Genomic DNA, 20,072 nt, shown 5'->3' on the forward strand with positions numbered 1-20,072 from the left:
AGGTTTTTGCACTGTAGTTAAAGAACTAGTACCTTCACGACAACCCAGTCTTTTTATAGTCAATTAAAATGAATTAAATAATAAAGTATCAGTGTGGTTTATTGTAGGAAGCCAACATGCTCTTGGCAAAGTCTCAGTAATGTGATAGTAATCAAATAATTATTAACATGGGGGGAAAATACCAAGAAAATGAACAGGTTTATAGTTGACTTCAGGGATTAAGGAATAATAATTGGGCAGGGCAATGAGGAGCATTCCCAGGCTTTGAGGCATTGCTGTTCTTTAACCAACATTTCATCCAATAGTCAGCATCTCTACAGCATGCTGCAGTGTTAGCTTGGTATTTTGTTTATCAGCAGAATGGGATTTAAACCCATGATCTTTGATTTGAGTAGAAGTACTGCCGCTGAGCCCTGGCTATATTTTGTTGTGCGCAACTGCCCAGGGTTCTCCTTTGAAGTGCCAGAGTCAGCTGTGGCTGAGTTGTAGAAAAGCTTTTAGGGATTTGGTTTAGGAGTCTAGAGCTCGTTTCCTGAAAGGACGTTGAACCGGAAATCTTCACAACATTTACAAAGTGCTTGTTTGAGCTCTTGAACAGCAAAATGTACAAAGCTATGGACTAGCCTGAATTCTGTTTTTGAAGGGAGGTATTCAAAGTGCCAAACACCCAGCACCTACAACGTTGAACAATACAGCACAGTGCAGGCAGGCCCTTGGTCCACGGTATTTTAACCTACTCCAAGATCAATTTAGGCTTACCGCCCACATTGGCCTCCATTTTTCTTTCATCCATGTGTCTATCTTGAGAGCGTCTTAAATGTCCCTGATGTTTCTGCCTCTATGATCACCCCAATAAGGCGTTCCACACACTGAGCACTGTGTGTGTGGGGCACGCACGGGCAGGTGTGAGTGTGTGTGTGTGGCGCACCGTGCACGGGCGGGTGTGTGTGTGGCACGCCACGCATGGACGGGTGTGGGCATTGTGGGGGGGGAATCGTCCTTCTGACATCTCTCCTATACTTTAACCAATCATCTTAAAATTACACTCATATTAGCTTTTTCTGTCCTAGGAAAATAAATCACTGTCCCTTAAATTTCTGTAGTTCCGTGGTAGGGCAAGAGATTCTAGTCACTTCATTCCAGCTGCTTGCTAAGCCTTTGAGTGGTGTTAGTGAGATGTTTACTCAAACAATGTCTTATGCTTTAAATTTTCTTTCAGGCCTACACCGTCCAGGGACAGTTTGCGGTCCCTCATCCCGATGTAAGTGCAATTCAAATAGTTATAGCTTGTAAACAAAACACTGTTTTGAGAAGTCCTTTGCGATTGGGAATTGAAGTCTGTTGCTGCAGACAAATTTTAATACTGCATCAGAAAAACCTTTGGCTCAAAACAACAGCTCGGAATAAGTGTTCCATGTTGAATGGATGGGAGGCACGTGACCAACACATTCTTCCCACCCATCAGACTGTACTGGTGATCCATAGAGAGTCTGTTCTGAAGCAGTTAGTATTCGTGATCGAAGTAGTATCTGTAACTGCCCGCAGTGCTTTAAAGCCTTGCTAAAGTGAGAAGTTCCAGCTGTTCCTGCTGGAGACTCTTGAATAAGATCAGCTAAGTTAGACTGATTGACCAGACCATTTAACAAAGTTTGCAGAGTACAATTTCCCAATCTCTTGAACCATTGATGAAAAGGGCACAAGGCAGAACTGAGATGTATCTCTATTTGGTCTTGCCAGTCCCACCATCACTTTTTGGGTAGGCACCATTATTCTCTCTGCCTCTCACTTGCTGAACATAAAGAATGAAAGCAAGAGTGGGCTGTTCAGCACTTCAGTGCTCTGCCATTCAGTAAGGTCTGTGGCTTCAGGACTTACCCGTATTGATTTTACGCCCCTTAATTTCCTGTATCCAAAAGTCTATCTCTCTGTCTTAAATTCAGTCAGTGACTGAGCTTCCATCACCTTCCTGGGTAGAGAATTGCAAAGATTTGGTGCCCTTTGGGTGAAGTGTTTTTTTTTCATATCAGTCCTGAATTACCCCTGGTTTTAAACAACGTTCCCAGGAAACTATCAATCTCTCATCTACCCTGCCAGAATTTTTTATGAACATATCACTGTACGTGCCATTTGGCCACAATGTTATGCCAGTCTTTTAAACTACACTAAAATCGATCTAACTTTCCCTCCTATATAGCTCTCCATTTTTCTATCATCTGTGTGCCTATCGAAGAGTTTCTGAAATGCCCCGAATGTATCTGCCTCTACCATCATCCCCGGTGGTATGTTTAAATGAAACCCACTCTTGTTCCCTAAGCTCAACATTCTGTCATAAGACATCATCACCAATGCAACCCCACCCCTCTCTCTAGTCCCAGGAGCTTGCATGACAAATCTTTGTTGCACACCCTTTTTCACATGCATGTCGTTCCTTAGCAAGGGAGACCAGACCTGTGACATTTACTCTAGATGCTGTGCTCTCTCCCCCCTACCTTGCCCACTCTTCTGTGGAGGGCAGGTGCCAAGTTGATATTACAGAATCAGAAGTTTGAGAGTGAGACAATCACAAAGTTTGGCAATCAAAATTAACTTTGGTTGATACCTTCTTGCATTTACTTTGTAGTTGTCCAAGCTTCATCAGTTGGCTGCTCAACATGCTTCCTACAATACAGTGAACCAGTCCTCCTCATCGTTCTCCGGTATGTACAAAGTGTCAGTCACTGTACTTTGTCAGTTCATTACAGTGTGAAGCTGCACCTTACCCGCAGTCTTGTATCCGGAACAATAAGTTCTCAGCAGAAGCTTCAGCTTTATCTGTTTAATCCACTCAATAGAGTGAATGGTATTGAACCACATACAGTGGGGAATGAAGCTGTCCATTTGACATAATATCAGTCATTGTAAAAGAATATGGCTGTCTGGTTTGGATGGGGGTCAGGGATCATTAAAAACAGTACAAGCATATGCTGGTGGCTGTGAGGAAATGAGTACATATGAAGAGACTAGGGAATGAAAGCTTCAATAAAGGGGAACTTAACTCAGAGGGTGGCATGAGTGCAGAACAAGCTGCCAGTGGAAGAGGCGGATGCGAGTTTGATTTCAACATTTAAGAGAACTTTGGTTAAGTGGTGTATGGAGAGCTATGGTCCATGATGGATCGAGGACGAGGAAAAATGACAGTCTGGCATGGAACATGGCCAAAGGGGCCTGTTTCTGTGCTGTGGTGCTCTACAAAGAATGGAGTCCTTAACATTAAATCCCAAGTAGTTTGCTCAATTTACCTGTAAAGCTGTTGGAGAAAACCGGCAAACCTTTTCACTGTCCATTAGGTAGAATTGCATAATGTCCTTGATGGTGATTGAAGCTAGACAGTGCCCTTTCTTCATGCTGATATGTTCCTTCCTTCCTGCAGGAGTGGATAACAGCGGTCAGACTACATCTCAGGAACTTCTGATTCCAAATGATGTAAGTAGACTTGGGTGTGCTGGATTCCTGCTGCCCTGCTCTTGGATTAGACCTAGTAAACAGGCAGCTGATGTGATCCATTCTCTAAGCGTGTACATTTGTACATTCTGCCATTCTCAGGACTAATGCTCACATAGCTGCATTCTGGGTCCACGGCCTGGTTAGGTAATTTGGTTGCAAAATTATGTAAGCACTTTGCTGATTAACTTACAGGTAGTGCCACATTCTCCAAGGTGAACAAGGCCAAATAGTAAGATTTCTATAGCAAACTATGCCATGGCACATTGAGTCAGTTTCAAGTGAAATTTGTGTCGCACCGATGAGGGAGTTGGAGATGAGCTGGGATTGTTGTGTATACACTGACTGCCAGCCTAATGATTTAACATCTGAGAATCAAGACATGCATTTCTCTGATGCCTTTCATAATCTCACAATGGTGTTTGTGTAATATTGAAACTGTAAAAGCTAATTTGTACCTAGCTTATTTCCACAAATAACAATGAAATAATGAGGTATTCTTCCATATTAGTTGAATGATAAGTATCTGCTTGCTTGAAAGGGATGCGATCTGCTCTTCCAGTATTGGAATCATTCTGAGACAAGCTGAATCATCTGTTCATTGCCGTAGCCAAAGGGGAAAATCTCTTGATAGTTCTGCACTCCCACTCAGTCAAAATTGGGCTCATTGGCCTCAGACTGGAACACCTCCCGACTCGGATTTGGGGATATTTCTGAGCTTCAGCAACAGCAGCTTTAGAACAACGGGTTTCTGGGGTGGTTCTTTCCTCCACACTGAGCGCCTTGTTCAGGCTATCCTAACACTGATCCAGTATGAATATGGTCCACGTAATACCAGTAGAATCTGAGCAGGACTGTGGATCTGGGAGGGCTTCATAACAATTGATATTGCATTGGTTAAAGAATTGAGAATCATAGAGTGATAACTCATCTCTAAACCAGGGGTTTGACCAGTTTGATGTGTAACCCTATTCCCAAAATTGAAAATTAACAATCCGGAGAAGGGGGGGAAAGCAAAAGATTCTGGATTGGGGGGTGAGGGGTTGCTAACTTGTTGATTTGTGTTTTCTGATCTTTTTCTAGTTTTCTCTATGCCAGCAGTTGTGTAGTCTGGGGAATGGCTACTCACTCTTGTTACTTGTGCCTTCCATGCTGTGCTAGAATTGCCAAAGAGTGGGTGGCTGGTGGGGGAGGTTGCTGCACATCACTACCCATTACTCTGAGGAAGTTAATCCTGACACCACGTGCCAGAGAAGAATGGCTGAATGTCTGGTACGACACGCTTAAAAAAAAAAACTCTGAGGAAACCTGCACGCCATGGGGAGCCCACATACACATCACACAACACCAGAGGTCAGGATTGAACCCCAGCTGCACCAGTGTCCTGCCCTCAGTCAGTGAATCTCTTCCCCATCACAAGTGGGTGATTTATGTACAACAATACATGGGAGGCTGCAGCTCTCTGTATCAGTAGGGCAACTTCACCTTGCCCTATCGGTGAAATGAACAGCTCAAACTATAACTTGAGTAACTGAACTTGCCATTGATTTGAGATGGGGCATGTAGACAATGTCACAGCAAATCTGCAGAAAATACTGTTAATTCAATCATAGGAAAGATGTGGAAGCTTTTGAGAGGGTGCAAAGGAGATTTTAGATCTGTCTGAATTAGCATGGCTTATGAGGATAGGCTGAGTGAGTTAGGGCTTTTCTCTTTGGAGTAAAGGAGGATGAGTGGTGACTATCCTTACAGAAGTGTATAGGATGATGAGCCTGAATCGAGTGGACAGCCAGAGTCCATTTCCTAGGCAGAAATGACTATATCTGGGCATAATTTTAAGGTGATTGGAAGTAAGCATGAGGGAAGAACACCCCGTCAGGGCCGGTGGTAGAGGCATATACAACAGGGCATTTAAGAAACTCTTACATAGGCACATGGATGAGAAGGAAAAATTTGAGAATTGTGCAAAAAGGAAAGATTAGATTAATCTTACAGTAGGTTAAAAGGTTGGCACAACTCTAGGCTGAAAGGCCTGTACTGTGCTGTAATGTTATGTTCTCAATGCCCTGTCTGGACTGGAGTTGTTATGTAGCTGGCTAAGCTGTGCTCATGTGAATCTTTGAGATTGGTACTGCCATTCTGTGATCTGTTGTTCTGTTCCTGCTGAAGGACAGTGGACAGAGATTGAGCTGCAATTCCTGGCATGTGTTCAATGTGAAGCAGGGTCATAGCTCCTGCGAAGACCATACTTATAAATAGTCAGCAGCACCACACAAAACCCAGGAGTGTCAAGTGACAAAGGCAGAAAGGAATGCTGTCCAGACAACATACAGCAAACTCCTTTTGAAATCCAGGACAAGAATGAACAGCTATCTATTTCACTAAACAGATGCCAGGCCAGAGCTGGAGGGACACTCCAACTCTGCTAGAGGTCAGAGCACATAATGTAGCATGTACTGAGTATTCTAGAATCTGTAATATTGAAACCACATCAGGGGCACTCGCACTAATGTGAAAGGAGGAACCTTGTATTTATACCAAGCCTTTCACAACCTTGTGGTTCCAAAGCATTTTACAACCAATAAAAGGACTTCAGCACTCCGTGTTGTAACGTAGGAAAGACTGCAGCAAATTTGCTCATAGTCAGCTCCTACAAACTGCAGTGTGACAATGACGAAATAACCTACTTTATTCGTCTTGTATCACTAAATACCAGATAGAGTACCAAAGAGAACTGCTCTTCATACTTGTCCCTTGAGACACTTTGCATCATGATGCTCCTGCCTGTGAATAGAGGCCTCAGTTCATTCTCATCTGAAAAGACAGTACATTTGTACAGGAGAGTAAGTTTCAGATCTTTTGTTTAGGGCTCTGAATAGATCATACTTGTATCTTCTAAAGAGGCTGATGAGCAATGAGATTGAACTGTTTAGGATCTAGGTGTAGTGATGGGGCTGAATCTTCCATCTCCTTACTTACAGCTACAATGTTTTATTCTTAGACTATTCAAATCAGGAAGTACTAATAGTTGCTGCTGGTCTTGCTGTTGATAGGTACCCTTGCCAGAGCTGGTCACACTGATGATAGGCAATGTTGTGTAATGATATGCAGGTCAATTGGGAAAATCAGGTTGGTAATGGATCTCGAGAGTAAGTTTGTGGAATGCCTAGAAGGGCAAACAACAAAGATAAAATTAGCAATAAGATAGAGGATTGGGAAGCTTTTAAAAACCAACAGAGAGCAACTAAAAGAATCATTAGGAGGGAAAAGATAAAACATGAAAGCAAGCTAGCAAACAATATCAACTTGGATAATAAAAACTTTTACAAGCATATTTAAATAAATAGATGGGAGGGCCGCTAGAAAATGAGGCTGGAGAAATAATACCGGGGGCCAAGGACATGGCAGATGAATTAAATGAGTATTTTGCATCAGTCTTCATTGTGGAAGGCACCAGCAGTGTGTCAGATGCAGAATGTGAAGGAAGAGAATTGAGTGCAGTTACTATTACAAGAGAGACGGTGCTCAAAAAGCTGAAAGACCTAAGGGTACATAACTGCACCCTGGGGTTCTGAAAAAGGTAGCGGTAGAGATTGTAGAGGCATTTTAATGATCTTTCAAAAATCATTGGACTCGGGCATGATGCCACGGGACTGGAAAATTGCAAATGTCTCTTGACTCTTTAAGAAGGGAAATTGTAGACCTGTTAGCCTGACCTCAGTGGCTGGGAAGATGTTGGAGTCATTTCTTAAGGACAAGATTATGGTGACACAGGACAAGATAGGAAAAAGTCAGCATGATTTCCTTAAGGGGAAAATCTTGCCTGATTAACCTGGAGAGTACAAGTTGGATCGATAAAAGGGATGCAGTGGATGTTGTATGTTTGGATTTTCAGAAGGCCTTTGATAAGGTGCCACACATGAGTCTGCTACCAAGTTGAGAGCCCATGGTATTGCAAGAAAGTTACTGGCATGGTTTAAAGCATTGGCTGTTTGGTAGCAGGCAACGAGTGGGAATAAAAGGATCCTTTTCTGGTTGGCTGCCGGTGACTAGTGGTGCTCCGCAGGGATATGTGTTGGGACTGCTTTTTATGGTGTATGTCAATGATTTAGATGATGGAATAGATAGCTTTGTTGCTAAGTTTGTAGATGATACGAAGACTGAAGATTATTACCACAGGCAGCTTTGGAGGCCAGGTTGTTGGGTGTTTTTAAGGCAAAAATTGATAGGTTCTTGTTTGGACATGCCATCAAAGGTTACGGGGGAAGGCTGGGGAGTGGGGCTGAGGTGGGGGGAGAAAGGATCAGGCATGATTGAATGATGGAGCTGACACAATGAGCCAAATGCTTAATTCTGCTTCTATGTCTTGTGGTCGTATGATTCTGATCATCTGCTTTGTGTGGCATAAACTCTCAGGTGGATTTTTGTGCTGTTCCTACCCCTAATCATGCACCACGCACTCAGGAAAGGGGCTTACTAACATAGGAACAAGTTATTAGCCTGCTTTTTAAAAAGAAACACAGATCTTCCCTTCTCAGCTCCATATTGCTAGTGTTTTTCACCCAATTTGTCACATGTACATTGAAACAATTGTTTGCGTCAAATCAGTGAGGATTGTGCAAGTGTCACCACACATGCAGTGCTTTCATAGCATGCCCACAACACTAATCTACTGTAGGTCTTTTTTCGGAGTTTGAGAGGAAACTCACACAGTCAAAGGGAGAAAATACAATCTCTTTACAGTGGTAGGAATCGAACCGTGGTCTTTGAGCCAGTGCTGTAATAGTGTTACACTAACCACTATACTATCATGCTGCAGGGCCTCCCTTGTGAAGATTCAACATTGTATGGAGAAAATATACAATATGCTCACGCATATTCTCAAAGGTGCTCAAGCTGCTAGTTTTCAGACCTAACTCCAGACTCCTGTGCATTTGGCTGAATCAGTCCAATCCTGCAGGGTAGATGTTCACTGGGAACAGATCATGCTGTTAAGCAATGTGCTTTGAAGACTGGGTCCAAGACAAATGGAGAGTAACTGGTTAGTGGTTTGGGCTCAATGTAGAAGAGGCTTCACCTTGTGTATAGTAAACATTTGGACCTGTGGAGGTGGGGGGGTGGCCCATTTGGGGCAGGGTATGGAAGCTCTGTAAGATTTGTATAACTATAGATGGTGTTAATGGTGATGTATGCTATTAGAAATGTTTGTGTTCTTTTCCCTGGTACTTTGGGCTAGATAACGCCCAAGGATTTTCCTTCTTAATAAGAGTAAGCAAGATGTCAGTAGCGGTTCGGTCTTCTCACTAACTCCTGATCTATTTTCTCCTCCCATCAGTTAATAGGCTGCATCATTGGGAGACAGGGCAGTAAAATAAACGAAATCCGGCAGATGTCAGGTGCTCAAATCAAGATCGACAATCAGGTTGATGGTTCGACCGAGAGACTCGTTACAATCACAGGGGGTGCCCTGAACGTCAACTTGGCACAGTACCTCATAAACGCATGGTAAGGAAACCCAGTGGCCTAGTCCAGCACAGTAATGAAAGAGGTAGCACACCGTAGCACATAAAAGGGACAGGAAGGAAGCTTGCTGGCAGGAGGCACAGGTTTGATGCTGGGTTACGGTGAGCTATGCACAGAGTGAAGGGCACAGTGGATGGAGTCAAGTCAACTCATGTAAGCACCCAGTAATTAACGGTGCATGGGAGGGGGACAGTTTGGAGCACTTAGTTCTCAATATGTACTCAAGTCTTGTTTTGAGCTCACCCACACGTGCTTTCATTTTCCCAGACTCTGCAGGTGTCATTCCACATTAGGAGATTGATCTGAAATCCAGTTCCTCTCCTGCGTTCCTTCCCTTTCTCCCCCCCCACCCCACCCCCACCCCTGTCCATGGGAGGCCAAGGCCTCTGATCATTGCCTTCTTGCAAGGATCTTTGCTGGACTGAGTACTGGCACAATTTGACCCTTCTCAGACTGATAATCATAGAGACAGCACTGAAATAGGCCCTTCAGCCCACCCAGTCCATGCCAGCCATCAACCAATTATCATTTACATAAATCCTATATTAATCCTATTTTTTTTATTCTCCCCACATTCCCATCAACTTCCCACCCCTCCCCCCAAATTCTACCCCTCACCTCCCCACTAGAGGCAATTTACAGTGGTCAATTAACCTGCCGACCCGCACGCATTTGGGATGTGGGAGGAAACTGGAACACCTGGAGGAAACCCACACGGTCACAGGGAGAACGTGCAAACTCCACACAGACAGCACCGGAGGTCAGGATTGAACCTGAGTCTCTGGAGCTGTGAGGCAGTGGCTGTACCAGCAGTGCCACTACGTTGGGATGTTTGGGGAAGTGCTTCAGCTCTGTGGTTAGTTTCTTATTTTCTCCCCTCCTGTATTGGGGTACAGTTTCACAAATACTGTTCACCCTATAGTAACCCACCTAAGTGATAGCACTGATGTATCAAAAGGACTGTTTGTCATTATGCATTGTTTAAAGGTGCAGGTCAAGTGTGCTCTGGCTCGGTCACAGGCTAAAACTTAGCGTAAGTTACCCCTACCTGAACCTCTTTATCCTATCCCAGCCAGGCCTTTAACACTGATGGCTGTTTAATTGGCTGATACTGGTTCAATCAGCTGACAGTGGGGATTGAACCTGAGACTGTGTTGGTTGATGAGGATTGGGTCTGTCCATTGTTGGTGAAGCTGTGAGAGACTTTAAGATTACAGACACTGAATATTCAGGTTCCCCTGGCTACTCTAATGAGTTCAACCTTTCTTTTAAAATTTAAGATAAAATGGCCACTATTGCAATGTTTTATCTTCTGTTTGCTTTTCCACTCCCCTAAGCCATGCACCTCTCTTTGGTCAAATTTGGCATTGTGCCCTGTCACTAGGTTTTTCATTGAGAAGCCCAAATAAAGTAGTCAAGGCCAGTGAGCACAGATCATCATCAAGGACCCCCTTCAAACAAACAATCTGGCCTTTTAAAGAACCAGATCGTCAGGTTGAAGAAATGTGAATTGTATAGTTACCTTTATTTGGAAGGCACTGGGTGTGTCCACAAAAGGAATAAATGGGATGAGAGAAGAGGAGACCAAAGTGTGTAGAGAGAGCAAAAACCCCTTTTGATGCAGCTTTCCAGCCACTTTACCCCACTTTCATGGGTTTTAAGGAAGATGGACATAACTTGAAGAGTTTTCTAACTAGAAATGCCTGTTCTGTGCTTGGGGTGAACAGAGTGGTTTGCACACTGGAGCTGGTTTGTCCACCAAGCCATTTCCTCAGCAGAGGTTTGATTAGATGTTTGCGGCTGTCTACTGGTCGGCGACAGGACCCAAGGCTGAAACTGGCTGAGTGTGGCTCCATTCTGTGTACCCTTCGTAAGATGGGGAGTCTTAGGTGGTTGAAGGTCATTGAGCTGAGAATGCCCCCCTTGCATGTGTTTATTGCCTTGTGTATGTGTGTGTTTTAATTCAATACAGAAGTATTGAACCTGTGGCATAATGTATCCTTACATTTGTTTTAATATCATCCTTCACCACCCCTCCTTAACTCAATCTTCTTCAATTCCTCTCACCTAATATAACCCTGACCTCTCTCCACCTCTCTTTCTTTACAGTTTAGAGATGGCTAAAACCACCTCCCAGAATGCTTCCATCACGACCCCAGTTGACCTCAACATGACCTTCTCTCAGCCTGCCAACCCTGCCTCTTCCCCACTGGCATCGATGAGCTCCGCCCTCCCATCCTCTCTGCTGAATGCCCCCTATGCCATTCCCATCTCCAGCCTCCTTGGCATGAAAAATGTTCCCTTCCTGGCATTGTCTGCAGCCAGCTCGGGGCCTTCTGGGAGCATGTCAGCTTACACAGCCAAAATCCCCTCATCCAATGGGGTTAAGAAGTCTGAGCGACAGAAGTTCTCACCGTATTGAGAGGATGGTGCAGCTGCCCAGACCCTGTGTAGAGCTAGTGAGGTAACGAGTGAACGGGAAGGAGTCATGGGGAGAATCATTCAGATTTGTGAATATTGTTATTTAGGAGGTCTGTTTTCATGCAAGTCTGTACCTGCAAATTAACCCCAACCCCTTAGAGTGGCTGAATAGTCTTTATTTGATTCCCTTGGCATTTACGAAAAAACTAACATTCTTCACAGCTGGTGCTGTTCAATGATTTTAAATTTCCCATTGGTTAAATTAATCACAATCAAGACAGTGGCTCAGTGGGTTGCATACACTGCCTGATGAATAACTGAGCCACTGGGCCAAGCATTCCTTGCATTCATTTTCAAGGCAGGATGGCAGTGATCCTCGGTGACCAGAGTGGGCGAGCAGGGGAGACATCTGTCTGTTTCCATTCCTGAACGGCATCAGTGACCTCTGCTGGAACAAGCACCAGAAGGCAGATCGACAAGTGGGTGGGATGAGGGGGAGAGGACATCCAAGCCAAGTTTGCTCAACCCTCTCATCTCTCCTAGCACCAGCAGGGTCAATTACTGTCTGATAATTAACTGACCTGTAGGTGCAGGAGTGGGGTCTGTGTGTTTGTTAGCTCCTACAGACTTTTATCCCAGCTGAGTCACTGCCTCTCAGAAGAGAAGGGAGTAATGTGGAATGTGAACATGATAATTAAAATTTGGAGGGGGGGGTGGCATTGTTTATATTGATAACAGCTTGCTGTGCATTTTGGATATCGGGAAGATGTATTGGAAGTCACTGGACATTTAGGGCTTGGTGCATTCCGTCAATCGAACCACTTCTGTGCTGTATTTTGCATTATTCAGATGTTTTAAGGATTTTAGTTATACCTGATGACTTCAGGCAATATTTCAACTTTGAATATTACAATGGAATTATTTTGGTTTTCTCTCAAAATATTAAATGACCACAATAACTGCTGAGGCATAGTGAGGGGAACAGCCAGTAAACACATCTGGTCCAACCTCAACAAGTTTTCAAGTGTCTCCTACAGGTTCCTTGTATCTAATCCCTGACCCTTAGCACACATAATGAAAATTAAGCATCATTAACTGACTATGCAAAGTTACACATTGGCTTAATTTTTTAAAACTTACAAATATATCTGATTTGACTAATGCAGCCACTCCCAGAGAGCTGATTTTTGTAAACTCCTATTGGAACTGGACTTTTTCTGGTTTATTTAGAAAAATGAATCATATATATTTTTCCCAGTTCCTCTGCGGCTCCAATGTTCCCAGTGCAGGATGGAGCATAGCAGGACAGACATGAAGGAAAGAAGTTCTTTGTACAGGCTACAGGATTGCAACACATCTCATGAAGATGCACACACCCACACAGGCACAATAATACACCACACTGTCTCACATCACACTGACGGCTTCTACATTAGACATTCCACTCCCTTGCACGTGGGCCATTCACTGGGCACCAGTTTTGCCAGGTTGGAGGAGGTGTTGGTGTTAGAATTGGGAATGCAAGAATGCTGGTTTCCAGCAGTGCGACATGCTCAAGGCCTCGCTTGCACCAAATGCAGTCTTGCATTCTGCCTGACTCAGGCATATGTTGGAGATGGGTGCTGTGAGGTGCACTCTTCAAATGCAATGTGGGAGGACTCTGTATCTGCCCTGGGAGTGGGCAGTAGGACAGTGTAGGACAGACAAGTTCCGTACCCTCAGAGCAGGTCCCATGAAGCGTTCATATTTGCCTCCTCTAGGCTGTTCTCTGAATGCCAGTGGCGTCCTCGTTGACCTGGGACGCAAGACCTCGCAGGAAGGTTGGACAAAGCCTGCAATCCCGCTCCGTAGAGCTTGAAGCGCTGTGATTGACGTGATGACGTTGCCCTCACTTGAGATGGTATTGAGGGTACTTGTTTAGATGAGCCAGTGTGCTGAGTCCTTGACTGAAGAAAGTTTTGTGTAATGGTACAGGCGGGGCCTCTGTGCGTGCACACACAGGGTTCTGGGCAGGTGGCCATGTTTAAAATTACAGACCCAGATCTTCGTTCCCCCTTCCCGCCTCTGTCTTCATCCCGCCTCTGTCCTCATCTTCTTGTGTTGTGGTGTTCAAATTCGCTCTCCATTTTCCTTTGCAGTTGTTTCTTTTATATTTCCTGTTATGTTTCGTTAAATAAAAGTTTTTTATGCAACACAAATTCCTTTTATAAAATCTTAATAAAAGTTTTTTGGCACATTACAGGAGTTTTTTGTGACATTTTTTGGTTGAGATTTCAAAGATTCTTACAAGAACAAATATTGTAGGAGGTGAGTTGTGGAATCTGCATGGGTTGGGTTCATCTTGAAGGCCTGTCCATTGGTAGCAATGGCAAAGAGGTCCACGAGCTGGAGCTCACTGTAAGTAGCTATCAGATAATGAGTGCAGGCTCATTTGATTCCTCATCGATACTACTGGGAAAACAGTCATCCACCAACTCCAAAGGGGCGGTGATAAATATTGTGTTGCTACTTTGGGTCAATTGGACCCTTACTATAATTGACCTAGATTTGAAGCATATTCAGACTGATACAAACTGTGGCTGCCAGATTCTGGCTGTCATGAAATGGAAAAGGGCTGTTACTAAAAACTGAGTGGAGTTACCATCAACTGGGAAGCTGGTCTGAGTTTGGGTTTCAATCTAGGCTAGTTTGGGTGAGTGAATAGCAAAGAAAAAGATTCTGCATTTGCATTAATACTACAATAATTTGCTGTAAGATCTTGAAACAGTGGGTCCCTACTGCATTTTCTGTTTGCAGAGGTAATAGCCTGGGTCAACTCTAGGATTATCCTCTCCTGGTTTCAGTGCAAGTTTATATTGAGGCTTAATAATAGTTCCTATGCTTGCCCCTTTCCTGTGAGTGCAGGGATTTTGTAGTGGATTTCCATCCTTTTAAATTGCTAGTGGTTTCAAACTTAGCTAGCTTGAACTCAGGAGCACTCCCTGTTTCTACTTTCTGGAGGCTTGGGCCTGGGTGTCTACTCACACTTGTTATGCACCCAAAGCCCATGTGCTAGCCTGGTGTATATTACTTCCTGAGCAATGAAATATCAGACCCAGGGCTGATGCCTGTCAGAGTTGGGGTGCTGTTTTCATTTGCAAGCAGGAGCAGATTGGCTGTTCCAACTCAGCACATCCTCGGACACATGAGTTAGGCTGTTGGTTGTGTATGAGTTTGTCTCTTCAATCTGGGACTCCTCGCCACTCTTCTAATCAGTCTTAGACCTTAAAACTGCAAGATTTTGGAGCAGAATTGATCATAGCTGATTTATTTTTCCCATTCTTGTGCCTTCTCCCCATAACCTTTAACACCCTTAATAATTGAGTACATACCAATCTCTGCTTTAAGTTGTCAAGTACCCTGTGACGGGTTAAAGAACCAGCAGAAATGGAAAACATCTTGGAGTCCAGTATTGCTATTAACTAATGGTGTTTATTAGTAACTATGCAATACAGTAATATAAATGCAGATAAATCAAACAGATCAGCAATCTGTGACCAAACACAGGTTCAAACAGACTACCCTTCAATGATTTTTGAATCTTATCTCCAACAGTAAATGAGAGTAGGGGAACCCCTCAACCCAGTTTTTCCCATTTTTCACACAATATGTTTTAATCATGGTCTTAAGAGTGAAGTTGAACCGTTACACGGCTCCCTTGGACTCTGTGTGATATGCAGATGACACAATGTACCTAGCTCCCAATTCAACTATCCCCTGGCATGTTCTCAAAGTAAAATTACTCCGCTGGTCAAATTGAATTTCTTTGGACAGACCTACTAGTGTGAAAAACTTACTGGATGCTTTTACCACAGTCTTAAATTGATGTTTCCAAAAGGCACGGCTTCAGGGAACCTAGACACAGCACACACAATCGTTAACAGATACTGATGACCAGTTGCAAGTTTTGGCAATGGGCCACTATGACCTTGAAAACAGTTCACCAAAAGCAGGTATCGGCCAAAAGTGGTGTTACTGGAATAACCTGATTAAGTTTCCTCTCAACCTGGCAGGTATGGGAAGTCCTGCAAAAATTCATAACATCCTCCCTTAAATTAGGCCAATAGAATTCCTTCATAATTCTGTTCACTGTGTTTCTCACTCCAAAATATCCACCTAAAGGCATACTGTAAGCCATGTTTAAAATTTCAGCCCTGCAAACTTTCGGAACCACTACCTGACTTGCAGGCACAGTGGCTGGTCTGCACTTCCTCATTAACACCCCATCTTTAAGATAATATCCCAGTGACTCTCTCTGAACCTCCTCTTCTGTGAGAGCTGTCTCCTTTAAAACCACCATTTCAGAATCTTTATTCTGTTCCTCTGTAAATTCCTCCTCCTCGTAACATGGAAGGCAGAGAAGTCTGTGACACATTATCATACTTTAAACCTCTGGTTTTGCTATCATGGGCCTCAGCAGACTTCCTAAACATGCTTCGAGTAATTGCGCATGCGGTATAAACATCAGTCTTTCTGTGTGGTTCATTAGCAACAGCTTTGCTCATTATTCGAATTGTTAAATCATCCTTATCTTGGAGAGATGTCAACCTCCCCACATTGTTTACTAAACTTAGCACCATCACCAGACTTATGAGAACCATGTATACATTGTGGAAGGGGCCAAACAATCCATTTATCAAATTTCCATGACCTTTACTTTGACTTGTTTCCATAACAACATCCACCAATGGGGTCTGAAACCCATAAGAAACTTCCTCACTCAACACACATCAAAGTTGCTGGTGAACGCAGCAGGCCAGGCAGCATCTCTAGGAAGAGGTACAGTCGACGTTTCAGGCTGAGACCCTTCGTCAGGACACTTCCTCCTTCTCCACAACATCATCATGAATAACACATAATTTTGCAGGTGTTTACCTCCAAATGTCCAAACAAAATTCAACAGAGGGGGACGTTCTTCCTCAGCAGGCCTTTGTCCTGCAAGCAGGGTCAAAGGTCACAACCAATCCAACCTTTACAAGTACTTTATTCAAAAGTCCAGGAACAACACTTTTCCCAATACTTTCAGTAACATTTATCTCATCAGTAACTTTTAGAGCACTGTCTAATACAAGTGACTGAGAATTCTCAATTTCCACTGGTACCAAGGTTAACCTCTTATTCACTGAACCAAAACCATCTGACACCAAAGAACTGCATTCCTTTCCAACCAAGTCAGACCTTAACTGAGTTTCAACACAAGGTTCAGTACCCTGTGAATCCACAGGTACTTCAACAACCTGAACACAGGCAATTGGGACAGCTGCCTTTTCTGGGCTTTCATCACTTGTCCCAGTTTCAAATTCAAGGTCACCCTGAGCTACTATCTGGGTAACTCTCATCTGGAGTAAACTCAACCTCGTGGGTTAAAACAACTTCTCGTCCGCTTTCTTAGCAGACCCCCGCAGGGTGGCAGCATCCTCTTCATCTAGGTATGCCCTTACGTCATAGGGGACACAACTTTTAAATTCATCAAACAAAACAAGCTCTTCTGAGCTGTAATAATCAGCAGGATCTGGCACTAAACCTCTCAGCTGCCACATCTCCCTTTCAAACTGTCTCTATCGTTCTGCCTCTTCTCTCCGTTTGTCTGCCTCTTCTCTCTGTTTTTCTGTCTCATGAACCCTCTGCTTTTCTGCTTCATCAGGCTCGAGCTGTTTTAATTTCAATTTCAATTTCAATTGCAACTTAACCTCAGTCTCAGTAAGTACCTTACCTTCAACGAATAACTCTAACACCTCCTCAGCAAACTTTCCCTTAGTTATATAATGCTGGGCTATTACCGTCTGCATCTGAGCTTTCCTCATTTTAGTGGTCACCTTTAGTCTTAACTTTTGAGCAATTCCCAACAGCACATCCCTTTTAGCATCACCTCAGGGGTTGGTTCTGCCATAAACCTATAACCTCAAACTCTATTTCTGTTGACATTCCACACAAGTAAATCAAAAGGGATTTTCCCCAATCAATTCAAACAAACCTCCCACACAATTTGTTAATATCACGGACGCAGGCCCCAATTTTGATAGGGACCCGGGACAAGTTAAAGAACCAGCGGAAATGGAAAACACCTTGGGTCCAGTATTGCTATTAACTAATGATATTTATTAGTAACTACGCAATACAGTAATATAAATGCAGATAAACAGATTAGCAATGAATATATATAAGTAAGTATATCAGTAAGTGTGGAAGTATATGAAAATAAAGTTTCTTCAAGTCTAGGGGTAAATAGATAGTCTTACGATGATGAGTAAAGTTCAGTTCAGTTTGTGGTATTGAGTTGAGTAGTGATGGAGAGAGAGAGAGGGAGAGATTTGAGACTTCAAGTGAGCTGACGCCGTCAATCTTCCCATTGTCCTCCGAAATCCTTTAAAAATCACTGACTGTGACCACAACAAAGGGGACCGTTCTTCTGTGGTGGAGTTATCAACCCAGGTGAGGGTTGGACACACAAATAACTCCCCACCGGTCATGCCCTGTTCACACTGCAAGAGCCACTGATCGATCCTCCAAAACCCACTTTTTCTGTGGGCACAACAAAACTCATTCAGTGTCCAAAACCATGTGTCTGTAGGTCTATTATCTGACCTTCTATTTATCTCCCTGTACTGAGTACCAAGTGTGGGCACGTGGCCAAGTGGTTAAGGCATCGGACTAGCGACCTGAAGGTCGTGAGTTCGAGCCCCAGCCGAGGCAACGGGTTGTGTCCTTGAGCAAGGCACTTAATCACACATTGCTCTGCGACGACACTGGTGCCAAGCTGTATGGGTCCTAATGCCCTTCCCTTGGACAACATTGGTGTCGTGGAGAGGGGAGACTTGCAGCATGGGCAACTGCTGGTCTTCCATACAACCTTGCCCAGGCCTGCACCCTGGAGAGTGAAGACTTTCCAGGCGCAGATCCATGGTCTCACAAGACTAACGGATGCCAAAAACTGAGTACCAACTGTCATTCAAACAGCTCCTCCCTTCTCTGTAAGAATGTACAAGCAGGTGATGTCCTTGGGAAAATATAAACAAACTGTGAGCAGTCTCATCTCTCTCTTAAAAGCAAGATGTCGGTGTTAAATAACTCTCTCTTTCTTTTCAAAGGTATAGTCCATAGGGGTAATTCAGGACCCCGTCACAAAGTATACTCAATGACCTCCCTCTAGAGCTGTTTCGAGAAATAAATTCCACTGATTTACCATGTTCTGGCAAAAGAACTTCTCATCCCCCTTCTAAAGGAATGTCCTGTTATGAGGCTGTGCACGCTGGTCCTAGATTCCCCCAATATTAGAAATATGCTCTGCATGATCTAGTCCTTACAATATTGGGTTGGTCTCAATGCTGCCCCCCATTCTTCTAAACTGCAGTGGATACAGGCCTAGAATCATCAAACACTCTTCATATGTTAAACCTTTTGTTCCCAGGTTCATTTTTGTAACCCACTGGGCTCTCTACAGTGCTGGACACCCATTGTTCGATATGGGGCCCAAAACTGCTCACAATATTCCAAATATGGTCTGATTCAATGCCTTAGAAAGCCTCAACTTTATTACTTATCACCAACTGAAGCTGCAATTTGACCTTTAGGGAATTGTTCACTAGTGCTCAGCCCCTGTGCATCTGATTTCTGAATTTGCTCCCCATTTAGAAAATAGTCTATGCCTTTATTCCTTGTACCAATGTGCATGACCTTACACTTCCCTCCACTGTATTCCATCTGCCATTTCTTTACCCATTTTCCTAATCAGTCCATGTCTTGCAGATTTCCCGCTTCCTTCACACTACCTGCCCCTCTACTTGTCATTGCATCTTCTGCAAACTTGACCATGAATTCATCAGTTCTGTTTAACAAATAACATGAAAGTAACGGACCAAATATTGACCCCTGCGGAACACCACTACTTGCCAGCAGGCAACCAGAAAACGCCTGTTCATTCCCTACCTTGTCCCTCTGCCAGTCAGCCAGACCCATGCTAGTATATTTCCTGTGATACCATAGGCTTTCCTTTGTCTATCCTGCCTGTTACTTCATCAGAGTACCCATGGACTTATGGACCTATCTTATCATGTGCCCCAAGTATTCTGAAACCTCATACTTAATAGTGGACTATACCATCTTGCCAATCACAAAAATCAAGCTAACTAGGCTATAGTTTCCTGTGTTTGCCTCCCTCCCTCAAAGAGCAGAATGACATTTACATGACAAATGTTAGCATCAGATCCCGCTCCCCAAAGGATGTCCCCTGAACGCCATTCAGTTTTCAAATATCCGTTTCACAGCACCACATTCTATCACGTACCCCATGTACAACAGCTACATCCCATGGTGGGTCACTGTTCATTGTTCCCATGATTGAGAAGTTGCGGAACCTGATCCTCTGTACCACCCTCTGCAATTGGATCCTCGACTTCCTAACCAGAAGACCACAATCTGTGCGGATTGGTGATAACACCTCCTCCTCGCTGACGATCAACACTGGCACACCTCAGGGGTGTGTGCTTAGCCCACTGCTCTGCTCTCTCTATACATGACTGTGTGGCTAGGCATAGCTCAAATACCATCTATGAATTTGCTGATGATGCACCATTGTTGGTAGAATCTCAGGTGCTGACGAGAGGGCATAA

General features: G+C 43.8%; 1 protein-coding gene across 6 annotated transcripts in view; it reads left to right on the forward strand.

Moving 5' to 3' along the window:
- pcbp4 (poly(rC) binding protein 4) overlaps positions 1-13,663 on the forward strand; it is a 94,433-nt gene extending 80,770 nt beyond the window's left edge. For 4 of the 6 annotated variants that reach the window (XM_072280710.1, XM_072280704.1, XM_072280705.1 and 1 more), the window contains 5 exons: positions 1,220-1,261; positions 2,621-2,696; positions 3,410-3,462; positions 8,816-8,985; positions 11,113-13,663. In XM_072280710.1, coding sequence (XP_072136811.1) covers positions 1,220-1,261; positions 2,621-2,696; positions 3,410-3,462; positions 8,816-8,985; positions 11,113-11,425 — 654 coding nt within the window. In that variant the 3' untranslated portion in view covers positions 11,426-13,663. The other 2 variants (XM_072280707.1, XM_072280708.1) reach the window with 2 other exon arrangements.
- Positions 13,664-20,072: the final 6,409 nt, after the last annotated feature.

The sequence above is a fragment of the Mobula birostris genome, chromosome 16 (assembly GCF_030028105.1).
Source record: "Mobula birostris isolate sMobBir1 chromosome 16, sMobBir1.hap1, whole genome shotgun sequence".
NCBI classification, from domain to species: Eukaryota; Metazoa; Chordata; class Chondrichthyes; order Myliobatiformes; family Myliobatidae; genus Mobula; species Mobula birostris.